The following is a 20,078-nucleotide window of genomic DNA, read 5'->3' on the forward strand; positions in this document are numbered from 1 at the left end:
CAAAATCTGAGCCTACGCTCCCACACGTTGCCGCAGCTTTTGCATGACTTTTTTTTGGCTGTGTTTGCTTTTTCGCTAAAATGTCGCTTCGCTTGGCGCTCATCAATTGTGCAAGGGGTAGTTAAAAAGTGGAATCACTTCTGCAGAAAACAAAACAACATCCTACATACACGTTCGCGGTACTGTAGCGTTGTAAAAACGTAGAGGTGAACCATATCCGTGCCCATCCAACCATGGTGACCCATTTCGTAGTTTCGCCCAATGGTGAATTAATGGAAATGGTTTGCTTCGATCCGGTTGACGGTGTCCAGAAGGGCGCCAGTGCTCGAAACGCTTCCTTTTTTTTTGCTTTTCTATGCCAGGTTCCTAAGCCAAAACGCCTGTGGGTGCAAAACGTTTGCAGCTTACAGTATGTGCCATGCACTCGCGCTTGCTCTCGCGTTGTAACGAATTCGTTTACCACCGTACCGTAGTTTGGCTAACCGCTCACCAACAGTGTCGATCGGTTATTTTGCCTGCTACACCTCAACCTCAGTTCGTGTAAAATCATGTTGGTGAGGTATTTTGACGGCACTGGACGCGCAGCAGCGCATGCAGCTGCACCTGCCATTTGCCATCAGGAAAATAGGACACCAAATTTGCCGAGATTTTTTGTTATCAACTTTTAACCGTCTCTAAAACCTTACCGATTGATTGATCACACACAGCACAGCAAATGTGACACAAAAAAACACACATGTACAACTTCAATAAATAAGCGTTACATTGTATGCTATTTTACCCGTTTATCGTACACCGCTGGGATTTGCAAAAACGTACATAGTTAGAATGAAATTTTGTATGATGTATTTTGCTGACATTGATCCAGCTCTCCAACTATTCTGCAAAACAAGCTGTTTGCTAAATTTGCGGAAGATAGATGAATAAATTCTAAATAAATAATAAAGAAATATTCCATCGCTTGATTCTTCTCAACAAAGTGAAATCCTGCTATAGGCATCGCTGGTTCCACTGGTTCATTCCACATTTCATCGTAAAAATTGTCTCTAAAACAATATTCACTGAACCTTTTTCGAGGAAATTCATCTTTTCATTTTCTCATGCATCAACCGCAAAGCACGATTATTTGCTAACAAAAAGCTTTAAACGATCCTATTCGCTCTCACAGTATTGCATTGTGAAATAATTAATTAAACTATTCCGAATAATGCTAGCGATAGTCCATTTGAATGCCTACCAAACAAATGTGATGTTCTGTTAATCATACTTTGCACACAATTAGCAAATGAATGATATCTCATACAATTGAACGTTTTATTCTATCCAAATACGTGTAGAGGTAAGCGGGTTTAGTTGACCAAATCAAAATTTCCTTGAAATGGAGGCGCATGGTACACCACAAGTAGTGTTTTATTGTGGCTATAATTCCATTCAAAATTGAAACGACACAAACAATGGAACTGTGTATTGAAACTGTTGTGCTCTGACCGATTGCAAATCATACAACTAAGGATGCGTAATGCGTACAATAAACTTCACCCTCGTCATGGATATTTCATGATCGGTGAAATTAAAATACTTTGTCCACATAACACCCGAACCCTAAAGCCAACTCACTTTCATTTCCACAAGTTTCATATCAGTTGGCGCAGCACCGACCGCTACCCACCTCAATCGAGTTCCTCGAATTGAAATTCGATCGAATGATTAGCGATATCTGAGGCCCCTTTTTACTGCTGACAGTTGAAACCGGAGCAATGCTTTTTACCTCCGGTACCATCTCGAAACCCGGTGATGATGAAATATGCTAATGGTATTTTCGACCCGAAACCAATCTCACTGTCGGATCAAAAACGTCTAAAAAAAGAATGACACTCCACAGCACCGCAAAACATTCCAGGTCACTTTTTTATTTTCCAAACCGTCCTACCATCTGGCGGTCCAGAGGTTGGGTTTGCCCGATCAATTCCGCCAGCAGCGCAAGCATTATTCAAATTCAAACGCACAAACGGCACCCAAAACGATCGTACCGAATCAAACCCACTACTGACCACCATTCTGGCTGGACTGGCCCTTTCTTACACCGACTAACACAATGGAAAGTGACTCGAAATTGATTTCCGAACAAAACCTCTGACCGATTCCGGTACCGGTCGGGTGGTAGCAGCAGGTGCTAATGCTATTCTTTTTTTCTTTTTGCATTGGTTCTTTCCCTTTTATGTCGCTTCTGATTGTTGCAGGTGTAAAATTGTCGGGACGAAACCCAAATGCGGTAATCCGATTAAAAGTTGATCTTTCCTACGCTGATGTCTGATCGTGAGCCATTGCTTCGAACGAGTCTCGTATCTTCATACAGGTAAAGGTTGATTATGGAAAGCAGCACTAAGGGGCAAATGAAGCAATCAAACGCGTTCATGCTGGACTACTCCGTTCGTTTATGGCAACCTCCGTTACACAAGCTTAATTGCTGTAAAAAAGCGTAGGAATGACTATTACAAATACAAGTACTTTCATAAAACTTTTACAATTCCTCTTTTATCAATAACTTTACTCACACAACCCTCTGCTACCAACAATATAGAGGGAACTTATCACTTTTAAATAAGCCATGCTTAACTTTAAAGCTTCGCCCCTCAATCCGGATCAACACTTACTCTTTCCTAATAGACCGATAGAAAAACACATTTTATGGAAACTTTTTTTACGATACTTCATCTGTAGCCCTATTTACACATTCGAACTATTGGATACTGGAAAATAATGGAGCAAAAACAGCTTTTAAGTCACCACTGTGGACATGGATTTGAAGTAACAAAAAAAAGACAGGAAACTAAACAACATATGCTTTCTGGTGAGCATCTTTTCCAGCCCATCTACTTGTTTTCCCACGGGATGGCTAATCATCTCTTCTCGGGAAAGTTTCACCCAGTTGGGAATGGTTGCATACAGACGAAGCACAAAATCCCATCCAATCCAACTACCGACATCGCATCGCCATGAACACATTACATCCTACACACTTACACACGTAAAAAATTCTCTCCAAACTGACAAAACATCACACCTTTTTACTTCATCCTTTCCACCCATTCCAAGATGGACACATCGTCTGCGAAAGTTAATGCTATAATTGAAAGTGGATAATGGATTGGAACTTTTGCGCTGTTCAAACCTACTCGAACAGAACCTCAAAACCATGCACAATTCGGTTTGGCAATCCAAAGTTTTCTGTTTTTATCTCGTTTTCACGTTCACCGTCCTATTAATGATGCTGTTTTGCGAAATCGGGAGTATCGTGTTTGATAAGCAAGCTCACGCCTTCAAGCTAAACACCCAATGGCGCTTCCCGAGAACGGCCCTGCTGAGGATCACAGACCCACCGAACGAAAACATATTTAATTACGTGCTTAAGCTAGGTGGTTCTCTTTTTTCGGAACGTTTCAGTTTATTTTTCTTGTTGCTGTGTTCTCTCAAAAGCTACATCGACTCAGTGAAGGAGAAAATGCTTCGTTGCGTCGGCGAATGGAAACTTTCTTTTCGTATAGTGCGGGATCAAACTTCATTTTCGACGAAACGATGGTCTAACTGACGTACTATTAATCGTCGTTTTTTCGTAGATAGCCTTTTACAAAAAAAAACTCTACAGACAGCACCACCAAAATGGTGCAATTATTGAACATTTGTAACTTTCCTACGCTCTGACCATTCATCAACTGCAAGGACGTTCCTAGGATTCTGTTGACTATAGATTAATTGAATGTATTTGAACTGCAAGACATTTGATTTACGAATCCACATGGCGTGAACATTTATATCGTTAACTTCAACATAAACAGAATTTCTTTGTATAACAATTAAATTGACTCATTATCACTTTCATTGAAAAAATCAATTATTCAATCTACTACACTGTAAGCATTAAACGGTACCCAAATGGTTCCAACATAAAACTCAAATAAGTATTATTAACATTAAAAACTACATCCCAAAGCCGTGATGCTGGCCTTTGCAAAACACACATCCTTAAGTCATCCACGTGGACCAACCCGCTGGCGCAACTGCTTCCGTGCACCGAGAGATGAACGATGCTTGGTGGTTTTACTGTTTACGATTCATTTGCATTTAAATTGCCCATGTTTCTTAGCCATACCTGACTCCATCCATCCATCCATTCGACGCACCATCCAAACGTCTTGCGATGTTGGTCGGTGGTGTGAATTATTGCCTTACCGCAACGATTACCACCGAACCACTGGCAGCGCCCGAACCACAACACTTCCAGCGCTGTTTTAGTCGGGGCGAGGAAAATTCAGCAGATAGCAATCATCGCCACAATCGCCCATTAGCTCGAGCAAACAATCCGAGGCGGCGGCACTAAATAATTTCAGATAAATGAGAAAGATGTCTCACGCGCTTGGATGGTCCGACAGGCTAGTGCCGGTTGTGCCTTGGTCACTGACACACAAGGGTATCTGACCATGTTTCGTAATGTAATTTCTCTCCCAAGCTAGGCTGACGATGGTTCGCGAACCACGCACCAAAACGAGCCACGTGTCTATCGCGATGGATTGACTTCTCATCTAGCGACTCGTTTCGTTCCCGCTGGCACGCCCGAAAACGGCTCATCGTGTATCACTGACCTCATCATCGTTGTGAACTACATCACTGACTGGCACTTCTTGCAGAGCAACGCGGAGTCTTGTCGATGGTATCGCTGCCGGGGGTACAAGCTGCCTGTTTATGATGCGCCACGAATAGGTTGAAGCTGCCCACCCAGAAGCGAAATTGTTATGTTTGTGCGAAGAATCCCGTACAATAATTTTGTTGTCCTTTTGTGTTATACTTTAGTGTGTATGTGTGTGTGTACGTTCCTGTTTTTTCTTCCTTATTTTCCTGGTAAGACGTTCACCAAAATTCGCTTGCTATGAAAGCAAAACAAACGCTCTAATCGGCAGTCTTCGGTTTCTTTGTTGATTATAAAGCGTTTTGTTTGCAACGTTGGAACCTAGCGTATAAATATTTGAATAAACCTTATTAACACTATTGTTTGATGCGTAAGTTCAACAAATTTGATTTTGTATGAAACTAAAGATTGTTTCATCTAATAACTCCGTCTAATGCGCTTATTATTAAAAGGCCAGAGTTCCTTCCTAAAGTTGGTGTTCTAGCGTTTAACATGATCAACCATCTTTTACCATCAACTTCTCTTCTGGGCTTTGATCTACGTCGTTAAATGCAACCACCCAGATGGCAACGTCTGCTCATTTACAAACCAACCGGTGAAAATAATGACTACATCTCATTTCCCTATGACTTTTGGTCTTATGCCGAGCAGGATCAAATGCATTACTTATCCCCAACGGAAATACCCTATCTTTCCTAACGTCTGTGACTCGTTCGGTCCGGAAATGGACCAAAAATAATAGGATGCGGCTATGAGTTTGAGGAAAACAAACTCCCGTACCAATCAGACCAACGCACAAATTGCTTTTCCCCGCAGTGTTGATGGTCGACATTCGCTTTCAGCTGGTCATCATTAGTTGCACCAAACTCCCAGCAAAGGAGCATCTTCCCGGTTTGTGCTATTGCAGTCCAAGCTAAAGCAACGGATGCGTTTAAATGGATTGACCTGTAAGTAAAAATCAATTTCTCTTTTAGGTACTTAATCAACATATTCGAAGAAACATACTTATTGGACATAACATTCAAGAGGATGGTTTAATTAACTTATGACTCAATTCATGATACATAACCAATATCAGCGAGACACAAAGAAAAGCAATCATGATTCGCAACGTTTCACCTCCGCTGGGAGGCCTTTTTATTTTGCTTTGGTAAACAAACTTATCAGCAACGTACAACCATAGCCGTAAACTCCACATCCGACGGCTGGTTAATTAATTACAACATTTATCCACACCTTGGATTCACTCGTGCGGTAAAACGCCTCGTCAAATATTACATCTAACTGTTGCCAAACAAGGTGCTAGGCACCGTTTTTCTGGTGTAGGAAAATAAAGCAAATGAAATTGTACCTTCGTACTTGTTTGCAAACTGTTCTGGCCGCTCATGATTTGCTGCTACTGCTGCTGCGTCATGTAAATGTTGCTTGCTCCGATTTCTTTTCCGCCATATATTCAACAACCGCAATTTCATTATTTGAGCGTTTCAAATTCATCACTCACCATACACGCAAACACGCAGTCCCGCACGGCCCATCAATTGCACTGGCCACTTTTTTCCCGCAGCACTGAATACACGTTTGGGAGAACTCGGTTGACATGTAACAACGCGCTAAAATTTCAATGAAACTAGCAGCCATTTAACAAGATGAATGCTCCTACAGTTTTGGGTTACTATGGTGATGTACAAAGAGAGCGAGAGACTGAGAATGAGGGAGAGAGTTAGAGCGAGGTTCAGAGTACAGCAGGACGATGGCGAGACGACTTTCCATTATACACGCTACTTAAGACTATTCTTTCTTCGTAACCACGTGGTGCTACATTGTCGTCCCTACTGTAGCTGAGTGGAATGTGAATGAATCAAGTGAATAATTTATGTCCGTTGACGTTCGACTCGACGCTCACCAACACCAGCGACCATGGGCGAGGTACGGAAGCGCAAGTCATCAACACAAAATGCACATTTGAACGCAAGCACGCACTCACTTACAGACACACATGCTGGAAAGTTGTTTTCGTATTCTCCAATTCTCTAGTCCTTTTTTGTGGGAAAAACGGCACATTGACCCATGAAAATTGTACATAACAAAACCAGGAAGGAAACAAAACAACAAAAAATCAACCCACCCGGCCACTTGAAAATGAAATTAGGGATCCGGCAAATAATTTGGATAAATTATGGCCGATATAAATTAAATTGAATGTCGAAGAAAGCTGTCGTTTCACAAATTAAAAACCTTTTCTAACAACCACTCGTCCGTCTTGTAAACGACGAACGCAAACGAAGCGAGGTGAAATGGACCTAAAATGAGAACCAACGCCTAAGGACTAGAAAGCGCCAACACACACATACAACACATTTCCCTGACAGCATGTCTTGAAACTGCGGAACGGAAAAATTTAACCACCACCACCACCAGTCACGGACGGCACTGAACGGACTGCGGAAAATCACTAAATCAAAAACAAATCGTGCTGAAAGGATGCTCCGATGCGGGACGCACTTTACGCTTCATCGACGCGGTTTTAAAAATGGCTCGCAGCACTAGATATTCATAACATCGACCAGAAATCATCATTAAATATAAATGACTGACAGAAAATTATCCACCCGATGGACTGGCTGATTGGGGGTTGGGAATCCCCAACAACGGAAAAGTAATTTAGTATGAGTTTAATTAATTGCAGCAAAGGCTATACATTATCAAAATGCGTTAAAGTAGCGCTTAAAACCCCGTCCATCCCAAAATTAAGTGTTTTAATGGGTTGAAGTTTCCGTCAAATAAGCTTTATCAACCTTCAAGCGACACAATCTTTACAGGCTAGCTTCAACTATTTGGTTAAATAATAAGGGCTGTTAATAAGGTTAATGTTTTTCAAGTGTCCTACCCTTTTTATTTTCATTTAATTGTTCATTAGAAGAATGGCCGCAAAGAACCCAATCTAGATAACGCGTCAAAGAGTAGTTCAGACGGTCTACTACAATAAACAGATACAATTATCATTTGAAAGCTTCTTCTTTTACAGAAAAACGTTTTAATAAGCAGGAATTTAAGATTGCTGTAATGTGATGCATTTGCAATGGCAATTCAACCCTAAAATCAATTCAACCCCAGCCATTTTCAAGAAACACTTCCTACAATCGCGATTCTTGTCATGCAAAATACTTGACAGCATGTCATATAAAGCTCACCACGCTTCCCAAGCTTCACATTACGACCCGCCCTACCCATCGTGTACCGTAACATCTGACAAAAGTGTGTGTGATTTGTTTATCTTTCCTCCCGGTATCCGTCAATCCTAAGCAAACCATGCCAAGGACTCGGCTTTCCAGCTCTTCCGTGGTTGTGGGAAAAACTTTCAACCATGTCACCTTTCCCGTCCCAAGCTAAACGAGCTACCCGGCTAAGTTAAATAATAATCTTTACTCCAAGTTTAACTTACCGGCAGGACTTTAGTTTACCTATCCTAGGATAAACGTTCCCACGCACCACACCCTTGTTTGTACCCTCTTCGAGTGTTTCGTACCCTTTTCGATAGGTGAATTGTACTATAGGCTTTATAACAAAAAAGCAGAACCCACAGCTTGCTAGGCTTGCATTACACCGGTGTGTATGTGTGTGCGTGCGCTATAGGTTTTGCATTTCCGAGTCCATGTACACCCTTCCTCCCCCCAACACACAAACCCACGAGAATTGCAAAACCAAAAGAATGCTGAAAGAAAAATCAACACGATGAGGCGAGCCAGAAAGTTAAATTTCCTCACACACACACACACTAATACACATATATTTTCACCCAGCGGAGTAATAAGCAACGAGCCCGGTGCAAGCAAAGAACAAACTTTTCGTTTCTCGACAAAGTTGCCGTGCCACCCGAAACTTGCCGACAGTTCTTAGCCATGTACACACCCGGGGAAGCATAAATTGGCTTACCCGGGGTACTCCAGGCGCTGCTGCAGTGATTTCGCCCGGCGACTGCAGCCCTCAGCCGCCTGCGCTGTTTTGGACCTGCTTGCTTCACTTCCGGTATGGCTGGTAAATTAAATTTTCAGCCGTGTTTGCATACTCTCTGCACCACCAGTGAAGGTTGCGTGGTGCTGATGGTGGTGCGTGGTTGCCATGCTCGGATGTTTATGATATCGCCGTCCACAGCACTCCGCCACCGGGCGGGACAGCATTTATAATACCTGCCTCGGGGGCCGCTTGGCTGTGTCGACAGGACCTGCCGTCAATTTGACGCCAACTTTAGCAACATTCAATTTTCAAGCCTCCCAAGCATCGCTCTCTCTCCCACTTGATCGGATTTCGCAATCAATTCGCGTGTGTTTGCTCGCTACGCTGCTGTATTAATTAACGGTAGCTAACGGGCGTGTTGTTGCGTCGTGTGTTGTTCGTTTATTAAAACCAATTTATTGGACAACGATAGCTTATCGTGTGTCTACAGGATGAAATTGAATATCTAAAAACTAATTGATTGAGCTGTTCGCCTTGTTGCTTTTAGATTGTTCGATCCGTTTGCTAGATAGTTTCGCTGGCCCACGGGTGCATTAATGTCACTCCAATCAACGGTCGCTTTTTCTAGCTTGACAGGAAAATGTTTGATCCGTTAGAAACGATTCCATCCAAAATACAGGTCTCTCAAAAGCAAGAAATGTAAGTTTCCAAAGATACTTCAAACAGCTTCAACTTCCAACCAGTAGTCTATATTCTAAGACGACAAACCATCCAGTCAGCGGATCAACTCAACATCATTCGGTCTGGACAGCGACAAGATAACAAAATTCAATTCATTCCCCAAGGTCTTCCTTCCAATCTCCACTTTCTTCTCCGTTCACAAATGACTCTAAAGGTCGGCTAAAAGTAGCCAAACGACAGTGAAAGCAGTTCACTCACACACACACACAGATGGATAAAAAATGCTCCCGAACGACATGATTGAATTAAAGAGTTGAGAATGATTTTATCGGACTTCAAAAGAAATTACGCTATTCCAATATCAACAATTTAATCAACGGAGAAACTTGCTCGGTCGCTAGACCCGTTCGCCTAATACCAGACGCACTACGAGCGTGGCGCGTTCTTAGCCCTTTTGTTGCTGTCGTTCTACCCACAACGGCCAACTTTCGCCAAACTCGGCGCCTTTTAACCAACGAAAGCCTCCAGGGAATGTTACCCGGAAATGTTCGAATAAAATAGCGAACCGGGCAAAGAAGGAAGGGACACTACTGGAGCTACGGGAGAGTAATGAGTGTAATTATCCACTGTAGAAAAGCTTATCGCAAGAAACACTAATGATAGCGGCGCTAAAGAGACGGACGGGCACGGGCAATCGCCAAGAAGCTTTCTGAGCAAAGTTTTTAGCACCACCAAGAAAAGTGCGAGCAAATGGTGGCTTTGTTTAGCGAGAACAAGAGGTTGACATTTTCAACAATTCAAACAGCCATTTCTAGGTTTATTTTGTGGTTTTATAAACATTCTTCTATCAGCCGATTGTTACAAGTTTTCGACAGAAAGAAGCACCATATTTTTCGTTTTTACTTTACGAACTAGAGAATGAGCTTCTCTAGCCCATTCTAACCGTTTGAACTAAAATTACAAGAGCTCTCACTCGCCCTCAGCTCTGTACTATCAAACCTGATCGAATACAAACAAAAGCTTGCCTTTCTTCCATCCAATGCTCTCCAATGCTGCCAAAAGAAACGTAACGATGCCGCATATAAATCACACTCTTTTATCGAAACCCGTAATTTGTCCAGCAGGATCAACGACTCAGCTTACCGCTGCTTCTTTGTTGTCCAACCTTATGATCAAACACTGAGTGGCAGATATCGTTCCCGGTTCAACCCGCACCCCAACACCGCAGTGGTTTCTGTTTTTTCGCGGGCAGAAAAACAAACGCTCGTTTATTTTAAATTTTTGCTGCCTTGCCACACTGTCGACCTAGCCCCAGACTGTCAGCTCAAAGAGTGCTGACATTGTACCATCAGCGTGGCATGCCGATGGCGAATCGATTCCAAATTTCAACTAGATATTGGACCGTTTCCATTGGGCCCCCTTTTGGTGCACGCTGTACCAGGCGCCTCCACCCGACCGTCACTATTATGATTAATAGTTGCTATCTGGTCCTAGGTTCGCCGCACGCTGCTAGTACATGAACGGACGGTTTCACTATGGTCGAAAAAACTAACCATGCCACTCTGTTAATCCCGGCTCACCAATTCGTCGTTACAAATTCGAGCTCAGTAGACTGTTCCCGTAGGATCGAGCTGCGGTTTGGATGGGGAGGTGGCTCACAAGGAAAGGGGATATAATCTGTTCTTTGACATCTAGCGATGGCGTTCATGATGCTGCTAAAAGTCAATCCTGACATAGATGACGGCAACGATGATGATGATGACGATAACTCTGACGCTCAAAGAAACCAACCAACTATTACGGAGTTGCTTGGTGTTTCTTCATCGTTCACTGGTAGTAGCTTAACTTTTCTTCTCTCTCTTTTCCTTCCCCTTGTCTTACAACATTGAGTACCTCTAGAGCAACGAGTTTATACTTTGTATCCCTTTTCTCCCGACTTTTCACGTTCATTCCATCGCAAAAACTTATGATTTCATTCACCGTCCCTGCGGGCACATTTCCAACGTCTGGACGTATAAAATTGACGACAGAATCTGGTGAAAATCGGTTGCAAACCTATTGTCCATGGTGACATATTCCAGTAACCGTATCCATCTCCACTGCTTCGGCGGAACCTTGACCGAGATTCCGTCGAATGTGAACGGCAATTTGTTACAACTGGCTGCTGATGGCGAAGCAGATGATGGTAAGTCATAAAAAGCCAATCAAAAAGAATGTCGAAGATTTGCTACAACCGCAACCAGCGTGAGAAGCGGATTGCCCGCAGCAGAAGCATCGACCAAACAGATGAAGCAGTTTCTACACCGGTGCTTGACCACTTCAAAGCAGCGGTTACAGGCTAAGGCTTTCAATAGACTTTGAGTAGATAGGTGACGCTCATTTCTGACGGTCACACTTATGTACGTTTTATTACATTTTGATTTTATTAGCTGAAAGGAAAGTAGTTTTCAATCAGACGTGATAGACACAAGTCTTTTAGAGCCTTAATATTGAGTCATCTTGTTGAAAAGTCTGCTCATTTGTGCGGTCGTAATAAAACACAAGAGCTCTCGTCAAGACGATTTCAACGACAATAACCTTTATAATTATTTCCAATTCATCATAGTCAAAGAATATACTATTTCGAACTCTACAAAAGAGAAATTAGTGAATGCTGTATAATCCACGACACTGGAAAAACAAGAACGATTGGATTTTATGTAAATCCAGCGGAACATTATGTTCTCAATTCAGTGTGGTTTAATAAAATTTAATTGGATTAGAGGCACACCAGCCTCATCTACAATCCAGACCAACAGCGTCATTGAAAAAGCGCTGAAAATAGGGACAACATAGGAGGAACGAAGAGTAAAAACGAAACACCATATTTTTCCCAAAACCTAAAATTTCTTAAGGAATTTATCAATAAACTGAAAAGCAGAAAATGACACCAGCGCGCGACTACCATTCCTGGAAGAGAATAATAGAAAGTTCATCCAACGACGAACTCTACCACGCGTAATAGGATTGAATCTCAATCAAGCGCCTAACGCGATGTGCAGCAAACAGCAATAAATCCCGCCTCCACGATAAAGGCTAGAAACTCCATCCATCGCGCCCGTTGCCACCGGGAACCTTCCACGACATCATCTATAAGCATTCGCTGTCCATTCGGTGGACTATGAAAAATGGCAAAACATCGAATTCTACTTACGAGTGGCCCGGATCGGAATGCGTCGAACATTTCCATTCCTCCCTTACCCCTACGCTGTGTGTGTGTGTTTCTATTTCTTTGACATGTAACCGTGACCAACTGCACAAGATCTTCGATCCAACAGATTTGTCCAACCGTGAATGGCGTGCGCTAGACGTACAGGCTGATTGCGATCGGATTACCGTAATGGTAGCCAAGCAAATGAAAGCAAATCGGGGAAAAATTAAGTCCTCGTACTCCACATACCCCCCCCCCCCCCCCACCCCTTCCAGTAAACGGTCAGAGAGGAACGGATTACAGCAACTTAGTTGTCACGGGTACTGTCAAAACTAGTTTCGCCCCTGGAAGGTCTATCGACGTTGACGAAAACGTAATTCATCCTCCTCACTCACCCGAACGGCGCTAATCCACTTACAGAGAATGAATGAACCTACTTTCTCACACAAATTGGTGGGAAAAATGGAGGTCACTTCAGAATGTCTTTGCAAATGAAACACATTCACAACAGTATGGCCAACATTCACACATTGCCACCCAGGAAATGGAAAATCCGTGTAACGATGAATCTTCTTGCAGTTACAGAAGGACGTTTTTATCACAGAAATCAGGTTCGATTACTGTTGCGGCCCTGCCCTGTTCATACCACAATTCACACTTAAATCAATCGCTCATTAGCGGCTGTTACCTGTAGGAAACAGCTCCTCAATGTACCTTTTGCGTAATGTTACCCTAATCAATGTCAGACCAAACTTTGACCCGTACAGCATGCGTTTATTTTACGTTTCAAATTTCCTACCACATCCCAGTACGATTCGGCTATCCCGGATAGCCCGGTCCATCCATCGCTAAGGGTTCTCAAATAATTTGCTTACGATTCGTTGCCGCTTTTGGCAAGATCTAATGAATATTTATATATTCATTAATTTTTTAATTTATTATTTAATTATTATAATTTTTTTCGGTGGCATTATTCATTATAGAATATATGAATATTGAATATTTGAGCCGGTCTCGTAGTACAGTCGTCATCTCGTACGACTTAACAACATGCCCGTCATGGGTTCAATCCCCAAATAGACCGCGCCGCCATACGTAGGACTGACTATCCTGCTATGGGGGGGAATCAATTAGTCACTGAAAGCCAAGCCCACAAGTGGGTACAGGCAGGCCTTGGCCTTGTTTTAATGATATTAAGGTTGGCGTGAATGGCTTTAATCTTTGGTGAATGTGTGGGTTTACCGATCGTACAGAAAGAATGGTGGATAAAGAAAGGGAAGTGTTCACAGCCTATAAGATGAGCGTTAAATGGACGAAATTTTGTTTCGCTTGATTTGAATCCTATTTTTCGGACAGAACAGAACAGAAAAGAAAACGGACCTGAGGATTGGTGAATTGTAGATAAAATAAGTAAAGTGGAGGGATTCCAACTAAAATGCATCAAAGCTAAGGAATAGCCATTTGGGTAAAATATTTAAAAAAGTTAATAAGGTAATAAAAGTACCCAATGATATTTTTTGTTTAAACCCCAACTACCAATGCTTTCATTACACTCCCGAGAGGAATTTGTGCCTTCTAATCACAAGTGCTAATTTTGTTTCCACTTTTCATTCCTACCATATCACCACGTGAGAAGATCACAAAATAAGGCCAAAGTTTAAGCCATGCCGTGCCATGTCATGCCAGCCGGCACGCTGTCAAGAACCGAAATAAAACTGTCCATTTTAAATTGCTCCTATTAAAATCTGACACCCATCTCTACTCCGAGCCGAGTTGTAGTTCGTGCTCTCTGCGCTCTTCTACATAAACAAAAGGCTTTAAGCATTGTATCAGCTGCGAGCCATTCCTCACCTAGCCCTTCCCTACCTTATTGAGTCGCCCTAAAAGCTGTGGCGTTGTAAAGCACCTCATCCGGCGCGTTGCGGTCCAAGATGCACCCCATCGACCGAGGACGCTTACTTACTATAATGTATGTAAGAAAGGAAAAGCGCTAGTGGTAGGGAGAGAGAAATAACGGTAACGAGATCAGGAGAACGAGAGCGAACTAGGAACGAGTTGCGAGAGAGAGAACGCGCAGCGTTAAAATTGGGAGCGCGGGTTAAGCGCGAGGAGTTGAATTCGGACCGCGAAGCGATTAACATGTTGTGAACTGAAGTCATCAATAAAGCGTTATTTGTCATAAACCGAATAAAAAACTCCACATGTAAAGCACATTTTTCGTTCATTTTTATGTGCATGATTGATGTGGGTCGCGGTATATGTATGCATTTTCTAAGCCAAGTAGTACGCGATCCTAAAAAGGTTGGAGAGCACTGCTTTTAATTCTAAATTTTCGGGCATTTTAGGGGAGAGCGCTACAGGAGTGTCTCTCTTTCTGTCTCCCCGCGAAATTAGGAGGAAAAATACGTTGCATGGGAAAATCGGCCAACGCGCACGTGCTCGGCGCAGCTCAGTAGCAGAACAGTAGCGACACTGGTTGGATTGTGTTGTCGCCGTATATTTGAAACACACACACGGTGGTATTGTGAGTATTCCGTCGCGCAGTTTCCCGTCTACTCCCTGCTCATTTGTGTACTCTGGGTAAGTGTGTGACAGTGACTCCCTGGCGAGTTTTCGGGGATAGTCCTACACCAGTGCTGACTTGCCATTCTTGCAGAGATCGTGCCAGCGTTCCAGCGTTCATTTTGAGTTGCACAACCAGCAGCTTGGGTGAGATATCCTACCAGACAGATCCCCCACAACAACCAGGTAAGCGTTTTATCCATCCTGGAGCCAAGCAGCAATTAACATTCAATCCACCGGCCCCCTCAACCACGTTTGTGTGTGTAATTGTGTGTGGGAGGAAAGAAGGAGACGGAAATGTCTAATCAAAATGTCGTGTGAATTTCTGCTCCCATCCCTTTCGACACGCACACGGTCCTATAAATAGATGATAAGGGAGGGGAGATAACTTCGTAAACTGTTTCAGAGTGGCGCGCATGAATCAACAGTTCGGGTGGGGACTACCACCAACTTCTTCCTGCACCACCAAGAATATTCTGATGATGGGATAAGATTTTTTCTTCAAAAAGTCGTGTGTGAGTGCGTGTGCGTGCGAAAAAGCATTGCGGAAGTGCGCACGGTGCATTTGCGGTGTGCCCTTTTCTCGTAGTAATGGTGGTGTTTGGCCCCAGTGTGCAGGAGACACACCGTGCTCTGTGTGCATGGCAGAGCATTTGAACGGAAGGCTATAAATAGGCGCACATCAGCCCCGTGCACCTAGTGCGAGAGGCGAATCGTCATCAACCGTCGTGTTCCCTGTCCTGCATATGCCGGTAGCTGAGACGCGAGAAAGCATATGTAGGGAACACCTCCCTCCCCCCTATATCTCATTCTTTCTCTCTCTCTCTTTCCCACACACACAAACACATGAACACACATTCACATTCACATTCATTGTGATTTGTAATGACGTGGTGAAAGAGTCTTAGCATTTGGATTTCATTACAAACTATGCGTATTTCAGCTTACACTGTGACAGGAATCCTAGCTCGTTAAAAATAATTCATTTGTTTAAATAAAATCCTTCAATTAACGCGAATCCATCAAATCCAGCACAACGCGATCAAACTGCTGAAATTCCAATACTCAAATATGTGTGACTTTTTGTGTATCTGTCATTACAGCCCCTAACTTTCCCTAACCCCCGCACCATCACACAAATATGTCTGACACGGAAGCGGACGCGCACGCTAGCACAAATGGCAACGCCGGCACGAACGGTACGGCTCCAGCCGCCACCCCGCTGCTACCCTCACAGAAAGTCCTCGAGGAGGAGGAAGCGGAACGCTTGGCAGAGGAGGAGCGCAAGCGCAACCGGGAGCCACCGATCATCTTTACCGATGTCGACGTAAGTCAGCTTTCCAAAACATACACACACAGGCAAACGTGTCACAATAATGTCGGATTCTCTTTTGGCCACACAGTCAAAACTAGAGCTGGAGCGGCTGGTCGACTTTGTCGACGGGAAGCTATCGGAGGACGAGCAGGAGGCGGTCGATCAGCTGCACCAGTACCTGCTGCTCGGAGAGGGCGCCTGGACGTTCGGCGACTGCTTCCTGGTGTTTGTCGGCCGCATTTTCCGGGACCAGCAGTGTTTCTCGACCGATGTGCGTGTGCATCTGCTGCGGGCGCTGGCGAATTGCGCGCTGAAGGAGGACATCATTCTGCTGCTCCACCAGGACCGCAAGGAGCACGTGCTGATGAACTTTGCGCAGGACATTGATCGGCATCCGCCGGAGGAGCAGCAATCGATCGCATTATTTGTAGGTAGTCCGGAGGGCCCGTGGAGAAAGGTGCTACAGCAATTTTGTGTATTGTAATCAATTCGCTTCCACATGCACCCACTTATCCACAGATGTGCAACCTGTTTGAGAATAACAACGCATCGGAGTGGCTGCTGTACATCTCCGAGTGGAGCTACAATGGGCTAACCACGTCCAACATCCGGGCGACGACCAAGGTAGCGGTCCACTGTCTGCTGGCCACCTGCCCTCGGTTGCAGGATATCGGGACCGCACTGGTGCATAACATCGCCTGCAAGGAGGTGAAAACGGTCGTGTTCGATGACGTCGCGGTCGAGATCTCCATGGCGCTTCTGCAGTTCTTCAACAGCTCGCCAACCGAGGAGCATCTCTTCCGCACGATGAAAGCGCTCGCTAAATTTGTGCAGGTAAGTGCATGTGTGTGTGCGTGCGTGTGTGTCTGTCTGGTTGTCTTAGGCTCCACATTATCTCATTCTCTCTCTTTCTCTTGCGCTCTCTCTTTCTCTTTCACTCTCTCTCTCTCTCTTTATCTTTCTCTCGCTTCTTTTTTTACAGGTGTCCCCAGATGTGCCACAGTTTGTGCAGATGATTGGACCTCATCCAAAGAACTTCAAGGGCAAAAGCGAACGGGTCGACGCCCTGATCGAGCAGATCAGCAAAAAGATACGCTAACTACCTTCCCACTGCTTACTTTTGTTTGTTCCTCAAATACACCAACCGACTCTTGTCCTTGGTTTTCTGCAGGATGTCCTTAAGATGATGCAATTAGTGCGCGTTGTGGTTCGGTGTGGTTTCCTCTCTGTCTCACTGTGTCTCTAGATATCTTTCTCTTTCGCTTTCTCCCTCTTTCTTCGCTTTTATCTCCAACTCAAGACACAATGCATTAGCAGGAGCTCGTGAATTCAACGTAAGTAGAAAAGGACTAGACATACAACTAGAACAGAACCAGCCGTCGAAACCCCTGTAGAAAGTTGCAGTTCAAAACACACACAACACACACACACACACACACACAATGCATAAATTTTACATAACCTATACTACTGCTACCACTACTACTTATGATAAATACAAACAAGGATATGGCGTAAACTTTCTTTCTTTTTTTGAGAAAACTAGCTATATTTAGCTATCTTGGGGCAGTCTGTTCTTCGGGCAACGACATCAGCAGCGTAATCCGGAGACGCATCGTGCAGGGGAATCGTGCATACTATGGGCATCACCGACGGCTGAGATCCAAAAGACTTCGATCTCGTACGAAATGTGACATATATCGCACGCATCAATTTGCGTTGACCGGGTATATTTCTGATAAAAATGTGCTATTTGTTGACGAGATGGGCTTCTGTATGAGCATGAGAACAAGTAGAGGTAGATCGGCTGTTAAAATGCCAGCAGTTAAAGTAATATCGCAAATACGCACTCAAAATGTCTCCATCATATGTCATCAAATACGCATCTAAGGCTTTCAATAGACTTTGTGTAGATAGGTGACGCTCATTTCTGACGGTCACACTTATGTACGTTTTATTAGCTGAAAGGAAAGTAGTTTTCAATCAGACGTGATAGACACAAGTCTTTTAGAGCCTTAATATTGAGTCATCTTGTTGAAAAGTCTGCTCATTTGTGCGGTCGTAATAAAACACAAGAGCTCTCGTCAAGACGATTTCAACGACAATAACCTTTATAATTATTTCCAATTCATCATAGTCAAAGAATATACTATTTCGAACTCTACAAAAGAGAAATTAGTGAATGCTGTATAATCCACGACTCTGGAAAAACAAGAACGATTGGATTTTATGTAAATCCAGGGGAACATTATGTTCTCAATTCAGTGTGGTTTAATAAAATTTAATTGGATTAGAGGCACACCAGCCTCATCTACAATCCAGACCAACAGCGTCATTGAAAAAGCGCTGAAAATAGGGACAACATAGGAGGAACGAAGAGTAAAAACTAAACACCATATTTTTCCCAAAAGCTCAAATTTCTTAAGGAATTTATCAATAAAACGAAAAGCGGAAAATGACACCAGGGCGCGACTACCATTCCTGGAAGAGAATAATAGAAAGTTCACCCAACGACGAACTCTACCACGCGTAATATGATTGAATCTCAATCAAGCGCCTAACGCGATGTGCAGCAAACAGCATTAAATCCCGCCTCCACAATAAAGGCTAGAAACTCCATCCATCGCGCCCGTTGCCACCGGGAACCTTCCACGACATCATCTATAAGCATTCGCAGTCCGTTCGGTGGACTATGAAAAATGGCAAAACATCGAATTCTACTTACGAGTGGCCCGGATTGGAATGCGTCGAACATTTCCATTCCTCCCTTACCCCTGCGCTGTGTGTGTGTTTCTATTTCTTTGACATGTAACCGTGACCAACTGCACAAGATCTTCGATCCAACAGATTTGTCCAACCGTGAATGGCGTGCGCTAGACGTACAGGCTGATTGCGATCGGATTACCGTAATGGTAGCCAAGCAAATGAAAGCAAATCGGGGAAAAATTAAGTCCTCGTACTCCACATACCCCCCCCCCCCCCCACCCCTTCCAGTAAACGGTCAGAGAGGAACGGATTACAGCAACTTAGTTGTCACGGGTACTGTCAAAACTAGTTTCGCCCCTGGAAGGTCTATCGACGTTGACGAAAACGAAATTCATCCTCCTCACTCACCCGAACGGCGCTAATCCACTTACAGAGAATGAATGAACCTACTTTCTCACACAAATTGGTGGGAAAAATGGAGGTCACTTCAGAATGTCTTTGCAAATGATACACATTCACAACAGTATGGCCAACATTCACACATTGCCACCCAGGAAATGGAAAATCCGTGTAACGATGAATCTTCTTGCAGTTACAGGAAGGACGTTTTTATCACAGAAATCAGGTTCAATTACTGTTGCGGCCCTGCCCTGTTCATACCACAATTCACACTTAAATCAATCGCTCATTAGCGGCTGTTACCTGTAGGAAACAGCTCCTCAATGTACCTTTTGCGTAATGTTACCCTAATCAATGTCAGACCAAACTTTGACCCGTACAGCATGCGTTTATTTTACGTTTCAAATTTCCTACCACATCCCAGCACGATTCGGCTATCCCGGACAGCCCGGTCCATCCATCGCTAAGGGTTCTCAAATAATTTGCTTACGATTTGTTGCCGCTTTTGGCAAGATCTAATGAATATTTAGTTAACGTTCCAACGCTTCACCGAAGACAAAAAAAGGAGACTCCTAGTTCAGCAGCCA

The 20,078-nt window shown here is 43.7% G+C and overlaps 1 protein-coding gene across 1 annotated transcript; it reads left to right on the plus strand.

Annotated features, from left to right (window-relative positions):
• The first annotated feature begins 14,859 nt into the window (after window positions 1-14,859).
• On the plus strand, window positions 14,860-17,905 carry LOC1278205 (uncharacterized). Its single transcript, XM_317755.4, has 6 exons — window positions 14,860-15,089; window positions 15,166-15,257; window positions 16,175-16,398; window positions 16,475-16,813; window positions 16,906-17,220; window positions 17,369-17,905. The coding sequence occupies exons 3-6, from the start codon at window positions 16,213-16,215 to the stop codon at window positions 17,483-17,485; spliced, it is 957 nt and encodes a 318-aa protein (XP_317755.3). The 5' UTR covers window positions 14,860-15,089; window positions 15,166-15,257; window positions 16,175-16,212; the 3' UTR covers window positions 17,486-17,905.
• Window positions 17,906-20,078: the final 2,173 nt, after the last annotated feature.

This window comes from Anopheles gambiae, chromosome 3 (genome assembly GCF_943734735.2).
Source record: "Anopheles gambiae chromosome 3, idAnoGambNW_F1_1, whole genome shotgun sequence".
Lineage (NCBI taxonomy): Eukaryota > Metazoa > Arthropoda > Insecta > Diptera > Culicidae > Anopheles > Anopheles gambiae.

Coding starts and splice junctions, on each gene's coding strand:
- LOC1278205 (XM_317755.4), top strand. CDS start 16,213: ATGTCTGACACGGAAGCGGACGCGCACGCTAGCACAAATGGCAACGCC. Junction 16,399..16,474: donor TCATCTTTACCGATGTCGAC/GTAAGTCAGCTT, acceptor TTGGCCACACAG/TCAAAACTAGAGCTGGAGCG. Junction 16,814..16,905: donor AGCAATCGATCGCATTATTT/GTAGGTAGTCCG, acceptor ACTTATCCACAG/ATGTGCAACCTGTTTGAGAA.